Below are 24,477 nucleotides of genomic sequence, written 5' to 3'. Positions count from 1 at the left end.
GTGTGCCTGTGTGGTGTGTGTGGTATGTGTGTGGTGTGTGTATGTGTGTGGTGTGTGTGTGTGCCTGTGTGTGTGTGTGCCTGTGTGGTGTGTGTGTGTGTGTGTGTGTGCGCGTGTGTGTGTGTGCGTGTGTGTGTGTGTGTGTATGTGCATGTGTGGTGTGTGTGGTGTGAGGGTCAGGACAACTTTGAGGATTTGGATCCGTGTTTCCACCTTGAGGAAATTCAGGTCATGAAGATGCCAGAGCTCCTGTACTCAGTAAGCCACCCCTGTGCTGCCCTCAGAGCCTCTGGTCCAATCTCCGGGGTCTTTGCCCGTCAGCTGTTAAGGGGCAAGGGTGTCATTTTCTTCTTTGGATATTCAATCTTCCTAAGATAATTTGCTTCAGTGAGTACCCAGATGTTCTCTTTAAAGTTTTAGCAATCCTGATTTCCTTTTATTCTTTGTCTTTCCAGTCCACCTGGACCACAGCCATCTTCCCTGTGCTGTGGGTGGGTTTTGGTTTCCTTTCCTTTCTTTTGTTGTTTTTTTTTGTTGTTGTTTTGTTTTGTTTTGTTTTGGAAACAAACTTTCTTTATACAGTTCAGGCTCGCTCAGCCTCCCAAGGGCTACAAGTGTGCACCACCATGCCTGCATCGTTTGCAATTGCTTTTGCTCGAACCCTCTGCCCCTAGTAGATTCGAGTCACATGTCTTGGGTCAGCTCTAGTCTTCTGGACTCCGGTGGTCAGTCTTGAAGGCTGGAGCCGTCGCCCACTGAGCTTCCACCGTTTTCATATTTTTCATTACATGGCATACATTATGTTTGAATTTCTACTTCATTTGGCTGAATCCTTTTCCTCTGAAAATGAAAGAGGAATGGGCTCACATGCTCATTAGGATGGTAAATTAGCAACAGAGAACTCAAAACACAGAAGCCAAACTTATAAAGAATCTAACTTAAATTATACAGCGTTGGTCCTCAGTCAGTATAATCGCATAATATACTTGGCTTGGGGCCCGGGTATTGGTTATTGCTGTTGTTTACCTGGAAATAAAAGCAAAGCTGGTTTGCATACACAGACACACAGACACACACAGGTTTGTTAATATTTTTTTTTACTTTTAATGTACATATGTTTGTCTGTGTGTGAGTGTGTGTGTGAGTGGAGGTGCCCACCAAAGCATCGGATCCCACCAAGCTGCAGTTACAGGGGACTGTGAGCCACCTGACAGGAGGGCTGGGAATTAAAACTCCAGTCCTTTGCCAGAACCACCTTGATTGAGAAGCAGGCACTGACTGGTAGTCTTAATCACGGAGCTGTCTCCAGCCCCCCCCCCCCCCCCGTGTTGGTGTTTGTAAAATGTTCCCCTAGGGGTGATGAGATGGTTTTAGCTTGGCGCTTGGTGCAGGAGCCGGGTGTCCGGAGTCCTATCCCTGGGATCCCATGAAGGAGGAAACTGTCTCCCCACAGTTGTCCTCTAGACTTCGGTGCACCTCCTCCCCAACAAATAAACATAATCTAAAATATTTTTCTAGAAGGCTTAAAGCCTAGCCTTCATAGCTTTTCCTTGACTCCTGAATGGCCGGGGTCCTCAGCTTTCAGGGCCCAGCAAATGTGAACAGAGCGGTTACTACCAACACTGACCACTAGGGGGCTTAGTGGTTTGGGAGCTTGTTTTCTCTTACCTGCTGCCCTTGTCTCTCTCTCCTTCCATCTGCCACACAGATGAGGTGCAGGCCATCGCCACCTTGATTGAGAAGCAGGCACAGATTGTGGTGAAGCCCAGGGTGGTTTCAGAAGAAGAGAAGCAGAGGAAAGCAGCCCTGCTGGCCCAGTATGCCGACGTGACAGACGAAGAGGAATATCCTTTTTGGAGGCTCAGCCCCGTTCCCTTGAGGCTCGTGCTGGGAATGTTGGACAGTTTATATCACCCCTGAGAAGTTGCAGTCCCGCTCTGTAGCCTAGTTTCCTCTTTCAAGATGGCAGCGGCCATGGGCCCTTGTGGGTTCCAGAAATGATGTTGGAATAGTTGACATGTGACTTCTAATTCAACACATAACTGTTCCAGATAGAATTAGGAAATACTGTAATTCCTTGCGCTTGAGGGACACTGTATTAGTTCCTCTTGTTTTGAGCCGGTACCCTCCACCATGGTGGGGAAAGCAGGGCAGCAGGCAGCAGCTGGTTGCATTACCTCCAGCAGGAAAGCAAAGGAAGACAATGCTGTTTTCAGCCTCCCTTTCCTTTTGATTCAGTTCAAGACTGTAACCCAAGGGAAGGCTGCCTCCCACATTCAGGCTTAGTCCAGCTAGACACTCTCACACAGGCATCCCAGAGGTTCGTGTCCGATGATTCTAAATCTCGTGCAAGACGGACCATCGTGGCTACTCTTATCCGTGCTGTAATGTCATACTTGCTTTCTGCCCAAAATAACTTTTTTTGAGACAGTCTCATTATGTAGATCAGGCTGCCCTCAAGCTCACAAAGATCTTCCTACCCCCATCTTCCACCACTGAGATTAAAGGCATCATAACCACGCCTGGCTTCCAAAACACCAGCTTTTAAACTATGAGTTCTCCTGAGGTTAAAACAGGGATCTCTGGGCTTTTTCTGAGTTTCTGATATAAAGTAGCCTTAAGATAAAGACCATGGGGTGGGGGTGGGGTGGGGTGGGGGGATAGGGGACTTTTGGGATAGCATTTGAAATGTAAATGAAGAAAATATCTAATAAAAAATTGGTTTTGGGAAAAGAAAAAAAAAAAAGATAGAGACCATGGATGATGTGGGCTTCTTGAAAGTTCCTGGAGGCTCTGAGAATCACACTGTGTGTGCCATGCAGCCGAGGTGGCTTTGAACTTGCTGTAAGAATGGCTGGCCTTGACCTCCTGATCTTCCTGCTTCCATCTCCTGCGTGCTGGTGGGAACTGTGCTGTTTCAGAATGTCTTGTCCCCGGCTATTAGGTAATGTCAGTGTGGCGGGCTTTGCAGACCACCTGACCCTTCTTCTTAGCCTCTAAGAAGATTTTAGAGAAGCTGCAGGCATTTCCTGCCATGTTAAGATTTTCAGAAATGAGTCTCGGCGATGCCCCATCCTCACTGCATCCAGCCTGCTTCGTACCCTTGTCGATGAAACACTTTTCACGCTTAGTCTGAGATGTGTGAAGGCCTTTTTTTCCCACCTGGTTTTCCTTAACGTCCCTCACTGAAGCAGATAAGAAAGATGATGCGGGTGCCTCAACAGCAAACGTCAGTTCTGACAGAAGTATCCTTCTCTTTGTCCATCCCTTGTGTTTCTCATGGCCCTCCTGGAGATCAGTTGTCATGTTGCTGTCACTGCTACAGGCTCCCTCTCACCAGGGAAGTCCTGTCCTGTCAGTATTGGGAGCCCTATGCCTAGCACAGCCATGGATAGCCAACTTAGCAAATACTCTACCCCCAAACCAAGTTAACACGGCCTAGGCTAGCCTCCAACGCGCTAGGGTGGCTAAGTTCCTGATCTCTGTCTCCACCTCAAGTACTCTGTTTAAAAGCATGTCCCACACCTAGCAAAGGAGGTGGCTTTTAAAATTAATTTGTATCATTTTCTTATTAATTTATTTTTTATTATGAGACAGGGTCTTACTAGATAGTCATGACTAAACTGGAACTATATAGACCAGGCTGGCCTGGAACCTACAGAGATCTGCCTGCCTCTGTCTCTTGAGTGCTATGATTAAAGGAATGCACCACCACACCTGGCTTCTTGTTGGGTTTTTGTTGAGGTTTGGTTTCTTTGTTTGTTTGTTTGTTTGGTTTGGTTTGGTTTTTTGAGACAGGAGTTTCTTTTAGTCCAGACTAAACTCAAACTGGCTATATTGGAGGCTGTCCTTTAAGGTATGAGCCATCATACCCAACTAGAGGGATATATATATATATATATATATATATATATATATATTGATATTGCCTGGAACTCTGGTTGCCTGGGGGCTGTAGAAAAGTTTTAAATGTGAAGATTTTATCTTTATTCTTAAAAACCTTGTAATTGAAAAAAGAACAGAGGCTAAATTCTTGAAGCTGAAAATATAAAATATGTGTTGAGGAAGAAGGTCCCACTAACAGGTCACTCTGAGATGTTTCCTAAGCAGGTAAATGTAGAACTCCCCTTTGAAGTAAGAGGTTACAGTGCGCTATCAGGGATTATCTCAGGAATTCACTTGTGGCGTGACAGACTGACAGGAAGGCCTTGTGTATGCTTAGGCTAGTGCTCTTATTGTATAGCGTAAAGTAGAAAAGGTCATATTTTAAGAGTATAGAGGAGATTAATTGCCTAGTGCCTTTTTTGTTGTTGTTAAGTTTTTTTTTTGTTTGTTTTGTTTTTTTAGTGTTTTGTCTGCGTGTTATGCGTGTGCACCATATGTGTGCATGATGCCCCCAGAGACCAAAAGAGGATGGCAGATCCTTTGGAACTTGAGTTACAGATGGTTGTGCGCGCCACCATGTGGGTTCTGAGAATTGAACCCAGGTCCTCTGGAAGAGCAGCCAGTGTTCTTAACTGCTGACCCAGCCCCTGATATTTTATTTTGAAAGTTAAAAGAAATAAGGAATACATTTTTTGGCTGTTTTCTAACTTTTGTTAAACTCAGGAGTTTCGTGTTGACAGCATAACTTGGTTTTTCACTTAAACTTTAGGGAAAAGATCAAATTAAGGTTTATTTGTAAGAATAAACCTTAATTACTTCCAAGCATTTTTGTGGTCCAAGTGCATGGGCATTTTTTAAGCCACAGGGATACTCCTCCACTGATGTGCCCTAGGCTCCGCAGCAGTTATTTTGCCTTAGGCTATTTGGAGTGAGAATATTTTGTTTTTGTTTTTGGATCGACTTTATTTGCAAGTATAAACAGTATTTTTCAGATGTCCTTGTTAATGAACTTCATTTTTATAAAATATTCCAAAGTTCAGGCTTAGTTTTCCAAATGAGATTTTTTTTTTTAATCCAAGGAACATTTTAGGGTGAATTGTAACATTAAGACTTACAGTTAGGGCTGGCGAGATGGCTTAGTGGTTAAGAGCACTGACTGCTCTTCCAGAGGTCCTGAGTTCAATTCCCAGCAACCACATGGTGGCTCACAACCATTTATAATAAGATCTGATGCTCTCTTCTGTCTGAAGACAGCTACAATGCACTCACATAAATTAAAAAAACAAAACCAGTTAAGACCCTTACCATTAAACCAAAGATTGTTTGGTTTTTTTTTTTTTTTTAATGAGTGTTTTGCATGCATACTTGTGTACTTGTGCCTAATGTCTGGTGCCAACAGAGGCCAGAAGAGGGCACTGGATCTCCTGGAACTGGAGTTATGCATAGGAATGAGCCACTGTGGGTCTGAACCCAGGTCCTCTCTGTAAGAGCAAGTGCCTGTGACCACTGAGCCATCTCTAGTCCAAACCAAAGATGCTTCCCTGTACTAGGAATAGCTAGAGTGCATTTAGGACTCAGTGTGTAGAGACAGTCATCCAGACTGAGGAAGGAGCAAGATTATTGCCTACAGGACTTGGGCCTGAATCCCTTAACTCACTGGTAGCCTTGTTCCGAAACACCAACGTGGAAGATGTTCTCAATGCTCGGAAATTGGAGAGAGACTCACTTCGGGATGAGTCCCAGAGGAAGAAGGAACAGGACAAGCTGCAGAGGGAGAAGGACAAACTAGCCAAGCAGGAACGCAAGGAGAAGGAAAAGAAAAGGACACAGAGAGGCGAACGGAAGCGATAACCTTGGCCCACTCTGCTCCTTCCACCCATGAATTGTGTGTCTGTGTATTTAAGAGAACTGAGACTAATGTATTTTCCAAAATTTCCTAAGGCTTTCCCCCTTTGTTTACATGTTGAAAAGGAAAATCACAATCACTTGTAAATGTGCCATGTTTTGGTGGTGTGGGCAATCAATTATAGTTAGTATCTTTACCAAAGATCTGGAATTAGGGTAACCTTTCTATTTTAGTACTGAACTCCTGTGCCCTTCTTTTTTAAAAAGGTCTTCCCTCATTTTGTATATTTAGCCAGATACAGAAAGCTCACATCCTGAAGGAAACACGACCATCCATTCTGAGTTAAAAAAAAGTACAAATTACTTCTGAGGCAATATTTGCCCTAAAATATAGTGGGCTTTTGAGACTGGGTTTCATTCTGTAGCCCAGGCTAGCCTTGAACTTGTTACAATGTCCTTTTTTCTCAGCTTCAGGATTATGGACCTAAATCTCCACACCTGGCTTGTAACTATTTTGAAGCTGAAATAGCTAATGAAGGGCCCTACCTAGATCCAGATTTTCTGACATCAAATTAGGGAAGTGGAGGAAATTATTTGGAATGTGATCTAAGTTTTTTCTTTTTTTTAATGTGTCAACTTGGGCTCAGGCTATAGTTGTGTTGCGTGCCTGCTTAGCAGATACAAGGGCCTGGGACTGAGCCCCAGTATGGAAGAAAGACTTAACCTGTGGGAAAAACAATTATCTTTTTAAATAGAGAGCTATGTATTTTTCATGTAATCTGTGATTTCAAGAAGATGATTGGAGTATAAGGATATCATTTTGTTAGGTAGAGTTTTCTTTTTGTAATCTTGAGTTCCCTTGAATCCCCTCTTGATTTTCTATCTTGATTTATCCTGCAGGCATGTCCTACCTTTTGACATTGTGACTTGGCTTTGTTAAAAACTTGCAAAAAAAAAAAATCATGTTTTAAATGTTATGATTTTGTGTTAGGCTGAGTTTATAGCTGTCCTTGACCACGGGTTGGACACACCTGCAACATGAATAGTAAGACCTAATAATTCCTGTCTTAGAGAAAATGAAGGACTTACTCTTTTAGAGAAAAACACTGGAAATTTTGCTAACACAATACTTAAAAGTATATAGTTGGTGGTTAAGCTTATGAAATGAGTGAATGGAAAAACTGGGAGAGTAAAGGGTGAACAGAACTCTCCAAGTCGACTTCTGTCACAGCCACATCTAGTTGTAAACGAAGCCCTTCTTTACTTGACTATGGGCAACAGGTATCAAAAGCCTCAAGAGAACAATTTCTCTGATAAGATTATTTTATACCAGGGGTCAGAAGACTCCACTCACGGGCCAAGTTTGGCCCAGTCTTTTTTGTATGGGGCAAAAACTAAAAAGGTTTTTTACATTTTTAAGAGGTTATAAAAGGAAGACATTCATGACTGAGACCACATGTGGCCTATAAACCTACTGTTTGGAGAAAGTTTGTTGACTTTTGTAACATTAGCTGCCTTTGTGCAGAAGAAAAAAAACATGGTTAGGGAAAGGAGATCTGCTGCCTCTGTCCTACAACCATGGCATTGCAAAAATAACCACCTTTTCCTTTTTTTTAAATAAACTTTATTTAAGTCAGTGTCTTCTGTCTTGTTCTTTCCAACTCCTGGTGGAAAGGTGCTGTGGCTGGTCCCTTGGGAGTGGTCTTTATTGTCTGCTCGTGTAGTAGCACACTCTGCAAGTGGAGTGTCTTTTCCCTTAAATGTATAAATCCTTTCAAAGTTTTCTGTGAAGTAAAGATTAGCTCAAAGAAGTACCTTGGTTTTTGGAACATGAGTAAGTTGACTTTGAAGTTTTTGGAGGGACTAGTGGTTTTAGTCCTTTATTTTGTAATGGCTGTGAGCTCTGCAGAGAAACATATGACATGTCTTAGTAATCCTTACTTTAGGACTTGGATTCTCACCTTCATTTTGGCTTCTGAAGGAGTCAAGATTATATATATCCTTTCCTTAAGGGTCCTTGTTTCGATTTGCCAGTTTGTTTTTGTTTCTTTTCTTTTTTGAGACAGGATCTTGCATAGCCCAGGCTGCCTCCAGCTAGCTTTGTCACCTAGGCTTCCCTTGAATTTCTGATCTTCCTGCGCCTGCCTCCTAACCACTGGGATTATAGGCATGTGTCACCATACCCAGCTAATAGTCAATTCTTTTTTCTGGGACTCTATGTTATAGTGTACACCCAAGTAATGCTTAAATAAAAAAACAATCGGCTCATTAGGTTTTGGTAAAGTTATCCACTTAACAGATGCTAATTAATTTTTTAAACCAGAAATGTGCGAGGGCTGGTTTAAAATTGTGCCTTTTAGATTGAATTTTGGCCAAATGGGATTTTTTAAATTGTTTAAAGTAGTGGAGAGATGCTCAGCATGTGGCCCCAGAGGTTTGGTTCCCAGCACACACAGTGTGGCTCACAATTGTAACTCCAGTCCTAGGGTATCCGACCCCCTCTTCTGTCCTGTTTGGGCACAGCCATGCACATGGTGCACAGATGAATGTTAGTAAAATATTCATATACTTACTTTTAAATCTAAAAATTGAATTTTTTTTCCTTTGGGGTTTTTTTGTTTTGTTTTTTTGCATGCACTTCCATGCATAGCTAAAAATTAAAATTTTATTTTTATGTGTATGGGTATTTTGTCTGCATGTCTATGCAGTGCTATTGGAAGCCTGAAGAGGGCATGGATCCCTGGGACTGGAGGTACAGGTGACATGAGCCACCGTGTGGGTTCTGGGAATCAGCCTGGAACCAAACTCTCTGAAGAGTAGCCAGTGGCTACTCCTAAGTGCTGAGCCATCTCTCCAGCCCCTCAAATGGGATTTTAATCACAGTAGTAATTCCTCCAAAACTTTATTGTAACTATTTTATCCAAATGGAAAGGGTACTGGTAGAATGATGCCTCCATATAAATTTGTGTCTGGTGTCTACATGTTTGTGTGAATGTGCACATGCTGTATGGAAGCAAGGGGGAGATGTTGGGTGTCTTCCTTGAATCTCTTTCCACCTAATTTAGAAAACACTTCTTTTATTCTGTGTTTATATGTGCTTACTAACATGGAGACATATACATTACTCTTTTAAGGAAAAACAACCAAAATGAAAACGTAGGCTAGGTTGGCTGGGTGTGTAAAAGGATTCAGCTATTGGAGTTTGACCTCCAGAACCCACATGCTGTCAGGAGAAACAAAGTTATCCTCTGACCCCAACACCCACTGTAGTTTATGTGTGTGCATGTATACACACATTTTAAGAACTAAGAAAAACCACTGCCAGCCTGAGGTCCACATAACCAGTTACAGGACAGCTAGGGAAAAGAACCGTCTATACCAGTAGTTCTCAGGCTTCCTAATGCTGTGGCCCTTTAAAACAGTTAGTTCCTCATGCTCTGGTGAACCCCAGCCATAAAGTTATTTTGATTTTTACTTCATAACTGTACTTTGCTACTGTTATGAATTGTAATGTAGATATTTTTTAAGATAGAAGGTTGCTGAAGGGGCTGTGACCCACAGGTTGAGAACCACTATGGAAAAAGCCAATAAAGCAAAATTTCAAAGATCTTATTTGTAACAGAATAGCCCCAGCTGACCTTTAACTTCTGATCCTCCTGCCTCCACCTCCCAAGTTTCCCAAGTGTTAAATCTGTCTCATCCTGTATTACTGGCTAGCCTCAAAGATTTTTCTGGTCCTCCTGCCCTTTCCCCCTCTAATGCTGGGTTTACAGACACCACACTATTTTATACCATGCCCAGGAGCAACCCAGGGTCTCCTCCATACTCGAAGCATTCACCCAGTTGAGCTACATCCCCAGGCCAGAGTTTGTTTTTTTCTTAACTGATGGTATTTCACTGTGACCACTGTCCTGTAAAGGTCTCCCCAGAGTTTTTATTCAGCAATGGAAAGTATCATTTTGAAAGAAGGTCAGGTGGGATCTAAGTTTATCTGAATCACAATCATCTGTCAATATTCTTATGTATTAATAATGAAATTTAAATCAGGAAGGCTCTTAGCTAAATGAATTTCATGTGGTTTTCAGACATAAATACAATGTTAAAAATTAACACAAATGTAAAAAATGAAACTAAACATTTCCAACAAAGTAATTTATTTTTTCCTGAGAGACTAAATTCAGTACAATATTTGTTTTCATAACATTCAACATGTTTTATGTCAAACTTAACCACTTTCCATGCAGTGACTGTGGTGGGGTGGTCTATTTTATTTGACTACCCTCAGTGTAATTCATTTGATAGTTCTAAAGCTTATCAGTGATCAAAATGTTTCTCCCTACAGTTACTCCTGCATTCCCAATCAGTTTCTTCTGCACATCATCTAAAGAAAATTTATGTGGTGTGATTACACTCTTTTTAATACCAGGATTTCTAAAGCTAAGAAAAAAACACTAACATCAAAAACATCAGTGTTTCTAGTCAAGGATATTTCAATTAAATTTCATCAGTACATTATATTTTAGTTTAACTCATGCTAGAAACTTTAAAACCCGAGATCTTCTGAGTCACATAATACCAACATTTCATATTAATGAATTATTCAGGTTCTAATACAAAGATACTAAGTGATGAAAACAGAAAAAGCCAAGCTTTCAAGTGCTCTTTTAAAAAAATACAGAAGCAAACAAATGAACATAACTACACAAAATATACACTAACTAATTGAGAAACTAAACTAGTGAAAGATTAACCTAAAAATACATTTTAGAACTTCGTGATACCCTCATTAAAGACAGCAAACTAAGGGTATTAAAACAAGAGTCATTATTTTAGTTACTAGGCATCAAGTCTATAAGATCCAGATAAAGGAATGTTTTATTTTGATTCAATTTAAATACCTTAAAATTGGAAATATTTAATAATTGATAGTATAATTAAAATTTAAGGAATATACACTAATGATTTGAACAGGTTTTATATTCAGTAACTCGCATGGTTTCACACTGGCACTTTCATCACTAATTTAGGAGAATCAGATGCATTTCCCTCCATAGACTTAGGCACCAAGATTTCAAATTTATAAATATGGTAGTATTTTAAATATTAAATTTTTACATGAATATTGGGTTTATTATCCCTGTTTTCCTTTGTTTCCTAGGTATTATCCAGTTTTGTAAGGAAAATACTTTTAAATCACAATCAAAAACTTGTCTTGGTTACTAAACTGTAGCCATAATTGGGTTACAGTCACTTAGACTCATTATTTGGAATTATACTTACTAAGGCAGAACTAAATGAAACTTATCTCCTAGAAGAATTTCACATTTGCATTTACCTGCACTGAAGAATGGATTTAAGCAATTTTTAGCTGTAAGGGGATATTTTATAAAACAAACTTGCTATCTTTGACTACTCAGAACTCCTAGAATAATCAACTTTACCTTTGAGTTCCCTTTAAACTGTATCTGATTCATTCCAAGCAGATTTTTAAATAGAAGTTAGACTTCATTAAAGTATTAACTTTAAATCTGAAAGAAAATTAATGGACTGAAAGTTTGACAAGTTCATTAAAAATTTTAGCACATCTTGATACATTTACTTAACAGCTTTTAAACTCTTCCTTCTGCTGGCATTTCCTTAATGTTTACTTGTTTCACCTCTCTGGTTCATTGAATTGCTACTATTTATGCTTTCATGGACTTTCTCTTCACAGTTTACTAGATCTTGGAAAGCCTTTTCCATGTCAGCTTGGCCCGCTGTACTTGCTGTTTTGGGCAAGGTCATCTGCAGTGCACACCATAGGGTAGTGCGTGCTTTTCGAGTAGCTACACACATCTCTTTAATTGCTGTAGCAAGGGCAAACACATCTGTAAAATAAATAGGATTACTTATTATTATTCGCTTAAATACTCCTTACATTTAAGAAGCTCAGTGCTGTTGCTACCAAATGATCAAACATGATTTTTACAAAAATGGTGATAGCTAAGATAATGAAATACTTTGTTTTTCTTTTTAAATAGTTAAAGTATTGTTACTTTATCTTTGATTTGTATAGCAATAACTATGATTTGGTTTTAAAAAAAAGACTACATATATATAATTAAATGCATAAATTAACAATATACTTTGAGAATAAATAATGTGGTGATCATTTCTAATTTGTTCAGATAAGTGTTAATTTTAGAAATTCAATCTTTTAATTCCAGAATCTGATTTTATTAATATTCAAATTATTACACTACTGAATCAAAAGAGTTTGAATTAATGTTTGTACCTCTGTCATCTTGGCACCTAGGCACTCCTTGTCTTTGCCGATTTGAAGCATTAACAATTTCATCCTTTCTACGTGACTGTACAATGTGAATTGACTCCAAGTGTCTATCAAGAGCAGTAGAGATATTAGCATGAAGGGGAGAGCTTCGAAGACGTTCCATTTTGCCCAGTAAAGTCACAACCTGAGGGAAACATTTAAATTTTGATAAGGCAAACAAGTCTTTAATGAAGCATAATAGAGAACAACAATAATCATTCAATAAATAAATGGATGCTTACTATGTCCTAAGACTATGGTAGTGGAAAGAAAACTTCAAGGTCTTTATATATTTGTTTGTGTATGCTAATTCTAAAAGTTATAGTTGACTACTGAGAATAATAATGAAAAGATCTAATATTCAAACACATTTAAATCATTGACAGTGCTAAGATCTGGTATTGGGTTTTTGTCAATAGCCCATAAGCAGAATGCTGTTAGTAAAGATCACCTAAAGAAGGGTTTCAGCTAAAATCAGCGGGGCAGGATTAAGGATCACTCCTTAATCCCAGAACCTGGGAGAAAAAGACGGGGATCTCTATGAGTTCGAGGCCTGGTCCACATAGCAATTTCCAGACCAGCCAAAGCTTCATTGTGAGACCCTGACTCAAAAAGATGTTGAGTGGTGGGGGTTGCTGGAGAGCAGCAGTTAAGAGCACTTACTGCTCTTCCAGAGGTTCTGAGTTCAATTCCCAGCAACCACAAGGTAGCCCACAACCATCTGTAATGGGATCTGATGCCCTCTTCTGGTGTGTCTGAAGACAGTGACAGTGTATTCATAAGCATAAAATAAATAAATCTTTAAAAAAAAAAAAAGACATGAACTATTTTTGATTAATCCTGACCTCAACAAGTCTTCTTTCTGGGTCTCCAATATTTTCTTTTTGGCGATCAGAAATAGACCAAACTAAAAGATTTTTTTTTCCTAAGAGATTTTGTGTGTGTGCGTGCGTATGTATGTGTGATTGTGTGTCTTGTCTGTGTGTGTGTGTGTGCATGCCTGAAAAGACCTGAAGAGGGTATGAGAGGCTCTGAAGCTTAGTCATAGGCAGTTCTGCAGCCCACTGTGGGTATTGAGAACCAAACTCATGTTCTTTGGAGGAACAGTAAGCACTCAACCTCTGAGCCACACCTGTTAGTTTTAAGGAATCTATAATGCAGACAATAAAGATTTAAATTTACATTGAAATGATATAAATTATTATAAATGCCAAAACTGCTAATAAAAATCAGCAGTGATTTTAGTGCTGGGATTACAGGTGTACACCACCATACCTGGTATATATGGCAGTAGGGCTTTGTGTGTGCTAGACAAGCATTCTATCAACTGAGCTACATTATTTCCAGTCCCAGGAAAGTTCCCAATATTTTTGTTAATGAACTTTTAAGAGGATACCAGGGCTGGGGAGATGGATTACTGGATAAAGTGTGTGCCACACAAGTGCAAATACCAGAGTTCAGATTCCCAACACTCATGTAATCTTGGTAGTCTTCCTTGTAATCCCAATGCTCCAGAGGTAGAGACAGGATCCCTCGAGCTAACTGGCTAGCTACACTAGCCAAACTGGTGAGTTGTGGGTTCAAGTGAGAGATCCTGCCTCAATATATACATTGGAGAGTAAATAAGGAAAATAATACCAACCTCTGGCCTCTACAGGCATCTGCACACACATACATGTACACCCTCATGTGTGTGCCCACAGATGTAAAATACGCACACACACATACACCACACTCCCATGCACACGAAAAGCTAAAATGTCATTATATTAAATTCGTATGGGGAGTTATATTTAATATTCTCAACATGTTTCAAGATCTAACCAATGTAAATTAAAGAACTTTTTAATTAACTGACATGTGACTATCAAGTAAGATAAATAATTAGCACTGGGAACTAATTATTAACAAGTCTGTTCCAAGTGTTGAATATTTTCCTTCCTTTGTACACCAGTCAGATCCTTGAGGGCTAAGCAGATGAACAATAACAATAAAAAACATATGCAAAACTCCAGTGAGGTAAAAATTATATTTCTCAATAGGGGAGGGCCAAGAGGGTAATGGATTTTAATATCATATTTACAGCCAGGTGTGATGGCATATGTATGAAATGCCAGCATTTGATCAAGATTAAGGCCAGCCTCGGCTATATTAGTGAGTTTGAGGATAGTCTTAGGCTCAAAACAAACAAAAAATATAGTAAAATCACTTACATATAGCTGAAAAAATCTTTTGTGTGTATGTGCACATAGAAAGACACATAGCTAATGTTTTTTATCATGTGGAATCCAGATGTAAATGTATATACAACATCCAGATTAAATGTATATACAACAGAGGGAACAAGAGAAAGTAATGGGAGGTTAAGAGCCAAAGTATGGTGAAGAGTACTATCAAAATGCCATCACTTTTGGTTTTTATTTTTATTTTACAGTTTTAAAAAGAACTATTTTATAATCAGAGGATAATGTACAGGAGTTGATTCTCTCCTTCCACCCACCATGTGGCTCCTAGGAATCAAACTTAGGTTGTTAGCCTTGGCATTCAGCACCTTTACCCACTGAGCCATCTTTCATGCCTTTTAAAGCATTGTAAAATGTTGGTTTTAAAAGCATTCTTTCTATAGGGGGTTCCTTTGCCAATGTGTATTTGAAGAGAAATTCTTTAAATTACTAAAAATATTATGCTATGATGCTGGGAATGTAACTCAAGGCTTCATACATATTAAAAATTACTAAAAATATTATGCTATGATGCTGTGGATGTAACTCAAGGCTTCATACATGTTAAAGGTAAGTCTACCAGTGATTGATAACAATCTCTAGCCCACTCAAATTACTTATTAAATGACTATGGAACTATTTTTGTCTTTCCCCAATATTCAGAATAGTTAAAAGAACCAAACATAAATTTATTTGAGCTGTGTTGGGAGGTGGTTCAGTAACGGGCTAGCTGAGCAAGCATGAGAACCCGAGTTCAGATCCTCAGCACCCATGTTCAAAAATGAGCCAAACACAGTGATGTCCACTGTAATCCCGGGGCTGAGGAAGTGGAGATAAGAGGGTACCTAAGGCAGCTAGAAAGTTAGCCTAGATAAATCAGTGATCTCCAGGTTCCGTAAAACCCTGCCTAAAAAACTAAGGCAAAAAGCAATTGAGGAAGACCCTACTGTCCACCTGTGGCCTCTATGTGCACATACACACAAAAGATTTTTTTCAGCTATATGTAAGTGATTTTACTATATTTTTTGTTTGTTTTGAGCCAAAGACTATTCTCAAACTCACTAATATAGCCGAGGCTGGCCTTAATCTTGATCAAATGCTGGCATTTCATACATATGCCATCACACCTGGCTGTAAATATGATATTAAAATCCTTTACCACTCTAACTTACTGAAATTCTTTAAATTTTATATCAAGTAACTTTTAAAAGTCCATATTGGATGTTTTAACAGCTTACTCTGGCTTGTTCTCGAAGTTCATCCACAATTAACCGATCAACTCTAGATGGGTTGGAAGTCAGTCTTGGAATTGGAGTATTATTAGTACTGGATACTTTTTTTCCTGGATAATTCTTGGCAAGGGCTAATTCAGTCTGTGAAATATAATTTTTAGAGACTAAATTTTAAAAACATGATTCACCTGTGAATATTTTTTACAACTCTAAGAAATAGAATTTACTTGGTGTCAAAAGGCAACCAATATAAACCATATTTATAGCTAACTTAGAAAGTGAAAAACTGAAAAAAGGAAAATGACAACCACAGTACCATAATTTTTCTAATACTTATTATATTTACTTTAAAACTCTCCAACAATTTAATACTTAAGAAAAACTTCTGTAAACCAGTAAGGAAGAAAATCTAACTCATAGAAATTTTTTTTCCTAGTTTTTTTTGAGACAGGGTTTCTCTGTGTAGCCCTGGCTGTCCTGGAACTCACTCTGTAGACCAGGCTGGCCTCAAACTCAGAAATATGCCTGCCTCTGCCTCCCTAGTGCTGGGATCAAAGGTGTGTGCCACCAATGCCCGGCTTTCATAGGAACTTTTAAAAGAGAAAATAACAATTGATTCAAAACTCTAATCTTTCAATCTTTAAGTAACCTACTTAAGTCCTTTATAGCATTGAATTAAATACTGTACAGTATTTACAGAAAAATCCAGCTAGAAATATTCTTAGGCTGGGCAATGGAGGCTCGCACCTTTAACTCCAGCACTCAGGAGGCAGAGGCAGGAGGATCTCTGAGTTCAAGGTCAGCCTGGTCTACAGAGTATCATGACAGCCAGAGCTATTCAGAGAAGTCCTGTCTTGAAAAACCAAAAAAAGTACTCTTAAACCAAGCAAAGTAAACAAAGATAAATGGACGGAACACACTGTTACTTCTAAATGGATAATTCTGTGTTACCTTTTTTCTCTCCTTTTCCAATGCTCGCCATTGTTCATAGCACTCTTCTAGACGAATATGAAGCTCACTAGCTGGTCCACTACGGGTTTTAATTGGTCTTTGAAATCCAAAAGTTGGCACAAAACCAGAAAAGGAATTATCACCATACATCATGTCATTAAAATAAGGATATAAATGGCTTAAGTCATCATAAGAAAACAAATCATAGGAATCCAACAGTGGAACAACTGAGTGGCCAAATGGGTGGGTAGATCTTAGGGGAAACCCATTTGAACCAAGTTGTTGAAAACCCTGATTATGTCGTAAATCTCCCATCATATAATTATTAGAAAAGCATGAGGCCTGTGTGCGATTCACACGGCTATTAATATTGTTGTCTCCACTTCCTTGTCTGTGGCTATTAAAATGACCCTGTGACTCTAACAGATCTTGATATGTATTTTGAGGTAAGCCATCAAAATGCTTTGGAATGTCCTCAGGATCATAATGCCCACTCTGGGGCTTGGCTTGAAAATTATGTTTGTTTACATTTTCTATTATCCCATACTGTGAAGCTGAATAGCTATCACAAAATCCATTTGGCTGCTTTATTTTTTTCTCTGTAACCGATTCAAAGAGATTGTCTTCTCCAGTTTTTGTTAGTCCTTCCATGTGATTCACAGATTGAATTCTTTCTGCACCATTGTAACTAAAATCAAAACTAGAAAATGCTGAAGGGTTTTCTTGGCAATACTTCTGAAATAAGTTGCTATTTGAGGTTAAATTTGTAGATGAAAGTTGGGGAAAATCTGAAGAGTGGTTAGAACCTTTTGAAGCTGCACTTAAATGACTATTCAATTTCATCAAGTTACCTTGATTTCGATAAGGAATAGGAAGGTTATTTTTTGTTTGAACATTCATCCAAGTTGGTCTGTTTAAACTGATACCTCCTGAAGATGTTGCTGAATTTGAGAATAAATTCACTGATTTAAAATATTCAGAGTTTAGGGGGTCAGGCTTAGCAAACTGTTGCTTTTCAGAGACATTAGCAAAATCATTATTAGTTGGACAAGCTGTGTGAGGCTTTAGTCCATATTCTGATTTTAAGCCAAAATCAGCAGTGAATGCTGCTTCCTTTGCAAACTGTTTTTCTGTCAGATGTGGTGTTGTTTTTGGAAATGCAAAATTCTGCTGGTCAGGTATTGTCTCCTCCATTTTTTTCTGATTTGCTGGTTTAACTTGAAATAACTTCGTATAGGCATCTGCTTCCACAGTTGGTGTCTCAGGTGTGCCATTGGCTAACTTTTTACCATCTTGGACACTAAAATTTGAACATTTGTTAAGCTTTGCCTTATTAGGATGAGCATATTCTGGATATCTACAATAATCTGCATTTTCATTATATCTATTAAATTGGGAAAGAAATATCTCTGCCCTTTTATGCTGTAATGGTGTTTCAAGACCTTTAGTACATATTTTCTCTCTTCCATAGGCATAAGTATCAATTCCTGATTCTTTCATGATATCAGACAGGCCAGTCTGTGGTGTAAAGCAGTTTTTGACAAATGGATATTCTTGGAAAGTTGCCTTAACTGTATCATTTGTCTGAATATTGTAACAGTTAGAATGATCACTTCTTGAAAGGTACAACCATTGTTCTTCAAGGTCTAAACCAGTATATCCATGATAAAGTTCATCTATTTTTTGCTGTGGTGTGAGAGTACTATTATGCAAGTATTGCTTTTCCACTGCTGACACAGATTCACCACTATAAAACGCTTGCTGAGAGATAGATGTATCTATTGGCCTTTTGGTTTCTGTTAAGAGGTCATGGTGATCTACAAATCTGCTTGTGTTCATTGGCCAAACTGACTTTAAATTGGAGGAGCAGGTCCTAGAACAAGTAAACATATTTAATTACAATTTAAGTCTTAGAGACTATTTTCTCTGGAAACATTAGGAAAGAATAAAAAGAAAATCTCTTGCCCCACTTCACCATTCTCAAGTCTTTCCCAACCCTTATTTATAAACTGTTTCCAAACAAGTCAATTATATAAAATGTGCCATCTGCTGTAAGAGTTGTGTGCCAAATAAAGGTGACCACATATATATGATGGTGTTTTAAGATTACCAGTGGAATTGGAAAATTCCCTTTGCCATAGTGGCATAGCACAAAGCATTACTTATGTTTGTGGTATTTATATAAACATTATTACTGTACTGCCAATCCTTTAATAGTACAGGACACAGCTATGTGTAATATATAATATTAGGTGATGATAATGACTTACAAGGTTATACATTTACTGTAGTATATTTAAAGTTTTTAGATTTATTTTCATTATTATTAATTATGTCTATGTATATGTGTCTGTATGTGGGTATGTGCGTGTATGTCCAGTTCCCTCAGGGACCAAAAGCATTATATATGCTGGAGCTGGAGATACAAAAGGTTGTGAGCCATCTTACATGGATACTCAAAAATGAGCTTGGATTCTTTAAAGAATAGCAAATACTCTTAACCACTGAGCCATCTTTCCAGTCCCTGTATATTTTTATTGCCTGTTTATTTATTTTTAAATAAATTGTAAAATGGTCATTACACCAGCAGCAACCTTGTATATTCTTAAGGTTACACTGTCTCTCATTTCTCTCTGTCTTTTGTTGGTATATTTATAGACAGGGTCTTGGTATAAGTCAAAGTCAACCTCAAAACTTCAAACCCTCTAGGTAGCCAAGGATGTACTCCAACTCTGGATTGTACTACCTCAGTGAAACTGAGATTATAGACATGTGTACCCACTTGGAGCACTTTATGGCTACTGTGTCTTTTTGACTACATCAAGGAGTCACACTGAATGATTGGCCTATACCCTTAGCTTTGGGTAAGTACTATGTTCTCGACACTAAAATAGTGTAATGATGCATTTGTTGGAACCTGTCCCCATCATTAAGCAATGCATGACTATATGCATTTTAATTTTACTATCTTCACCACAGGTGAGTAACTTTAGGGTCTTACATGAATTGTTTATACTAAGCAAATAGTTTTTCCTTTGAATAGATTATTATATAATTCAAAAGTCTGTTGACCAAAATTTTTAATGAAAAAAGATGTGTTTTGCTTAAAATATTTTTGAAACTCAAGTATTTTAACTGGTTACACATGTATGGCATATTTTCTTATTAATAGGACACTTGGATAATATGGCTCCCACACCCAAATAAAACAATTAAAATATTTTAAAACCTCTACCACATGAATAAAATCCATATGTATTCCTGCAATGAGTTTTATCCTTCGAGGTCTAAGTTTAAAGCCTCTTATAACTTATGTTCCTTAAGCCAAACTTCAGGCTCATGAATTTAAGGGAAATAACTATGATTTATGCAAGAATTTTTTCAAATCAAAGTTCTTAAGCAAGTAAAACATTATACTGAATGTTCAAGTGTCTAGCAAGTACTTTAGCAAAATCAAGGCTCCTAGAAACAAATATTTGAAAATACCTATTAGCTTGTGATCCATTTTTAAATATAAATATTAAAAAACAAGGTAACCTATTAGCCTGTGATCCATTGTTAAATATAAATATAAAAAAAACAAGGTAACCTAGTATATGTCAATTAAAAGAGCTATAAAACACCATAAAGCTTATATACTAACCCTTCAGCAAAATATGGCTGTGACTTATCCTGTTCTTCCAAAATGTTAGACACGAGTCCATATAAGTCTGTTTCACTGCCATAGTCATTTCTTTCGGTCTGAATCCTAAAAATGAATATCATATATGAACTATCTTATTTATTAAAATATATCAATTTCTCCCTCCATATTCCATTCTTTTTTGTTTTTATTCCTTTTTCCTTTGTGGTGCTAAAGATCAAATCCAGGACCTCATGCACACTAGATAAGTGCTCTAACACTAAGCTACATTCCCACCCCCTTTATCATCTTTTCTGTAAGATACATCAATACTATACATCATTTCAAACAAAGGAAAGACAAGAACATTTTCTAATTTAGTATATTATCTATTATATAAATATTTCTCATTTCAAATCCTATACCTAGTTTACAAAATATGCTTACCTCTTATTTCTCTATAATGTATGCTATTGATTTAAAGTGACCAAGATATAAATTTCTGGCCAACAATGTCACAGAAATGCTTGGTACCACTCCTGAAAGCATGTCCAGTACATTTATGCATCATTCTAAATCTGTTCAATGTTTTTCATTTGTTATTTGAAAACCAAATGAAGCTAGAGTCATGGTAGTACACTCTTTTAGTACTAGCACTCAGGAGGCAGAGCAGGCAAATATCCATGACTTTGAGGTTAGCGTGGTCTATTCAGCAACTTTCAGGCCAGCCAAGGCTACAGAGTCAGACTGCCACAAAAACAAACAAACAAACACCAAACAAAAATAAAAACAAAAAACAGGAAGGAAGTAAGAAAAGAAAGCAAAGCAAAAATAAAACAACCACAAAACCATGAAACTGCTGTTGCTTTTAGGCCCTTGTATTAAATGTATTAAATATTGGATAAAATGATGAAATGGGATATGGACATCATAGACAGCATGGTAATTTTACAGTTGTTCATTAAATATAGTAGTTTATTGGCTATCCCTATATCATTGCAAAGCAGTGATTAAGCTGGAGTTTCATATCTCTGAAATGCTACACAGAAATTAATAGGATCTAATACGGCTGGGTGTGGTGGTGCACGCCTTTAATCCCAGCACTTGGGAGGCAGAGACAGGCGAATTTCTGAGTTCGAGGCCAGCCTGATCTACAGAGTGAGTTCCAGGACAGCCAGGGCTACACAGAGAAACCCTGTCTCAAAAAACCAAAAGGTTGAGGTATGAAAATTACTGTAAATTTGAGCCTAACCAGGGCTACACAATGCAATCCTGTCTTTAAAAGAGAAAAAAAACAAGGCCAGGCTCAGCAGACAGAGGCAGTCAGATCTCTGTGAGTTTGAGGCCAGCCTGGACTACAGAATGAGCTCTAGGACAATCAGGGCCTTCACGAGGAGAAAACAAACAAACAAACAAACAAAACAAACAAACAAAACCAACCAACCAACCAACAACAACAGAAAATTAGCCAGGCTTGGTGGTACATTCCTTTAATCCCAGCCCTTGAGAGACAGAAGACAGAAATAGATGGATCTCAGAGTTCAAGGTCAGCCTGGTTTACATAGTAAATTCCATGACAGTCAGAATTATGTTGAGACCAGACCCTATCTCAAAAAGCAAAAATCAATCAAACAAACTCTAAAACTGAGTTGTTTGAAGCCAGTTTAGGTAACCTGTCCGAAACAACAAAAGAAATCATTTTTTCTTATTTTCTTTCCAAAACTTCAGATTGTTGGAATATTTTAGAAATAAATAATTGAGAAAGGTAAATATTAGTAGCCATTTAGTTATCTGTTGAATGTATAATCATAATAAATATTAAAATTGTACTTTACAAGGGTATGTGACTTACCAAACTATACATTGAACAAACTACACCATCAAGTCTAATATCTTTCCACTATATAGTGTTAGTTCATTAAAGATTCAATATGAAATTTTCTTTGTATATAAAATCTAGAAAGTTTTCAATCTAATATTTGCCAAGCCACTAATAATTATCATTTTGGGAGAAGAGCCAGAGTGGTCAAAGTAAAGTTTTACTTCTCTTTAATACATATTTCTGTAAAGTTTGAATTTTTTCTGCTTTCCTTTTTTTGAGCCAGGGACTTACTATATATAACTCTAGCTGTCCTGGAACAATGTAGACCAGGCTGACCTTAATTCATAGAGATCTGCCTATCTCTGCCTCTAGAATGCTGGCATTGAAGGAGTGTGACCAGACTAAATTTTTTTCAATAGCATCTGTCAACTTCAGTTATTTTTGGAGAATTGTGTATTATATAGTCTAATACTTAATTACCCATAATTTTTAATTTTCAGTGTTTTTATTAGTAGGACTCAACAAATATGTTTCCTTATTAAACATACACCAAGCCTCCATTAATAGTTCCCTTATATGTAATTAAATGTAAACATCACTCTGAGTAAGCTTCTCTTCCTAACAGCTTTCTGTAATGTTTTATTTATACACATACATATGAATACCAGGCTGTCCTTGAACCCATACCAGCCCCGTTCTCTTTTAAATCCTCACTTGCAGTCCTTGGTATGTTATTATTGTCATAATCCTCTTTACTATATGACTATAAAGACAAGAATAATATTTACTATATTAATTCTATTTTCCCTATGTAAGAGAATATTTGACATGCAGTAAGCTCTTATTGTTTGCAGGGTAGAAAATACTTTAAAATATTTCAAATTGCATAAAACCTTGTTTTCTGTATAAGAAAAATTAGTGAAAACTTAAAGTTGGATAAAAATAGATCTATAGATTTTAATTTTATTTCTGCATGAATGCTATCTCTGTATGTATGACTGCACCCCAGAAGAGGACTTCAGATCTCATCATAGATATTGCTGGAAATTGAACTCAGGACTTCTGGAAAAGCAGGCAGTGCTCTTAACCACTGAGCTATCTCTTCAGCTCCCTAGATCTAAACATTTTAAATTTAATTATGTTTAGAGTTGATAAGTTGATGCCTCAGCAGGTTATAAGCGCTTACCACCAAGCCTAATGATGTGAGCTCCATCCCTGAGACATTAACATATTAGAAGAAGAGAACCAGCTTCCTCAAGTTGTCCTTAACACAGGCACACAGAGAGACACAAACAGACTCACACACACAATTTATGAAATTTTAAAATGTTATCTTTAGAAAGAAGAACTTGGGCTGGAGAGATGACTCAACAGTTAAGAGCACTGACTGCTCTCACAGAGGTTCTGAGTTCAATTCCCAGCAACCACATGGTGGCTCACAACCATCTGTAATGGATCTGATGCCCTCTTCTGGTGTGTCTGAAGACAACTACAGTGTAGTCACATACACAAAAATAAATAGAGTTTTAAAAAAAAGAAAGAACTTAAGACACCTGAGATTTGGGACACAAGAACTGATTCAGTGCTTAAGAAAACTTCTTGCTCTTGTAGAGGATGCAGGTTCAGTTACCAGCACCCAAGTGCAGTTTCAGGGGATTCAAAATCTGTCTGACCTCCACAAGCAAAAGGCATGCACATGTTGTACAGAGTCATACATGCAAGTAAAACACCTGTGCACATAAAATAATCTAAAAACATTTTAAAACGAAGTTGAGACTTGTGTACTACTGCAGATCCAGCACTCAAGAGATAAGGCAGAAAGGTAACAAATATGAAGCCAACTTACATCTAAAAACGTTAACCAAAAATTATAAATAACTGCCTAATAATTTGTGCTTTCTTAAAACATTAACATAAAATTATAATGTCACAATATTAAAATAGAAGAGATAAAAATCTAATATACTTTGATAGCTGTGAAACCAAACTTTAAAAACTCATTGAACCTGAGAAAACTTACCTGTTCTTTACACTGATCTGAGAACTGGGAGGTTGTTTAATATCGTCTCCGTAAGTAGACCATGGTGCATAGAAGAGTGAGGAGTCTATAGAACTTGCATACTCTGTTGATGAGGAGAGTGGAGTGCAGGTCTGCCTTAGGTCTACATTGTCTTCATTCTAAAAATTTAAAGAAATATTTCCACATTAGAGATCGAATTTTCATTTATTACAGAGTACTAGCAAAATAGTAAGAAAACATAATAATGCAGGTGTTAGAAGTTGGGATAGCTACTCAAGAACTCTGTCAAAAGCTGGAATACAAACATCTGTGGGGTATTACAAATAGGCTGCAATTCCTCAGCTCTGTTCCAGCACTAATGCTGAAGCAACTACGACAATATATTAACAAATGAACATGATTTTGTTGCAATAAATTTTATGTACAAAATGTTATTGATCAGATTTAGAGATTTTGTTAAACTAAAGATATATCAAGGGCTGGTGAGATGGCTCAGTGGGTAAGAGCACCCGACTGCTCTTCCGAAGGTCCAGAGTTCAAATCCCAGCAACCACATGGTGGCTCACAA

At 37.8% G+C, this 24,477-nt stretch overlaps 2 protein-coding genes across 6 annotated transcripts in view; one reads left to right on the top strand and one right to left on the bottom strand.

Annotated features, from left to right (window-relative positions):
- Ccdc43 (coiled-coil domain containing 43) overlaps positions 1-7,368 on the top strand; it is a 13,672-nt gene extending 6,304 nt beyond the window's left edge. The window contains exons 3-5 of one of the 3 annotated variants that reach the window (XM_021176842.2): positions 1,709-1,844; positions 3,187-3,245; positions 5,549-7,368. In XM_021176842.2, coding sequence (XP_021032501.2) covers positions 1,709-1,844; positions 3,187-3,245; positions 5,549-5,736 — 383 coding nt within the window. In that variant the 3' untranslated portion in view covers positions 5,737-7,368. Of the gene's footprint in view, positions 1-1,708; positions 1,845-3,186; positions 3,715-5,548 lie in introns of those variants that run through there. The other 2 variants (XM_029484189.1, XM_021176840.2) reach the window with 2 other exon arrangements.
- A 2,501-nt stretch (positions 7,369-9,869) lies between these two features.
- Meioc (meiosis specific with coiled-coil domain) overlaps positions 9,870-24,477 on the bottom strand; it is a 20,366-nt gene continuing 5,758 nt past the window's right edge. For 2 of the 3 annotated variants that reach the window (XM_021178152.2, XM_021178151.2), the window contains exons 3-8: positions 23,910-24,067; positions 20,089-20,193; positions 16,446-18,318; positions 15,501-15,635; positions 12,005-12,185; positions 9,877-11,597 (exon numbers count right to left, since the gene is read on the bottom strand). In XM_021178152.2, coding sequence (XP_021033811.1) covers positions 11,368-11,597; positions 12,005-12,185; positions 15,501-15,635; positions 16,446-18,318; positions 20,089-20,193; positions 23,910-24,067 — 2,682 coding nt within the window. In that variant the 3' untranslated portion in view covers positions 9,877-11,367. Of the gene's footprint in view, positions 11,598-12,004; positions 12,186-15,500; positions 15,636-16,445; positions 18,319-20,088; positions 20,194-23,909; positions 24,068-24,477 lie in introns of all 3 variants that reach the window. The other variant, XM_021178150.1, reaches the window with a different exon arrangement.

This window comes from Mus caroli, chromosome 11 (genome assembly GCF_900094665.2).
Source record: "Mus caroli chromosome 11, CAROLI_EIJ_v1.1, whole genome shotgun sequence".
Classification (NCBI taxonomy): domain Eukaryota; kingdom Metazoa; phylum Chordata; class Mammalia; order Rodentia; family Muridae; genus Mus; species Mus caroli.
This window is presented reverse-complemented; position numbering and strand designations above follow the sequence as displayed.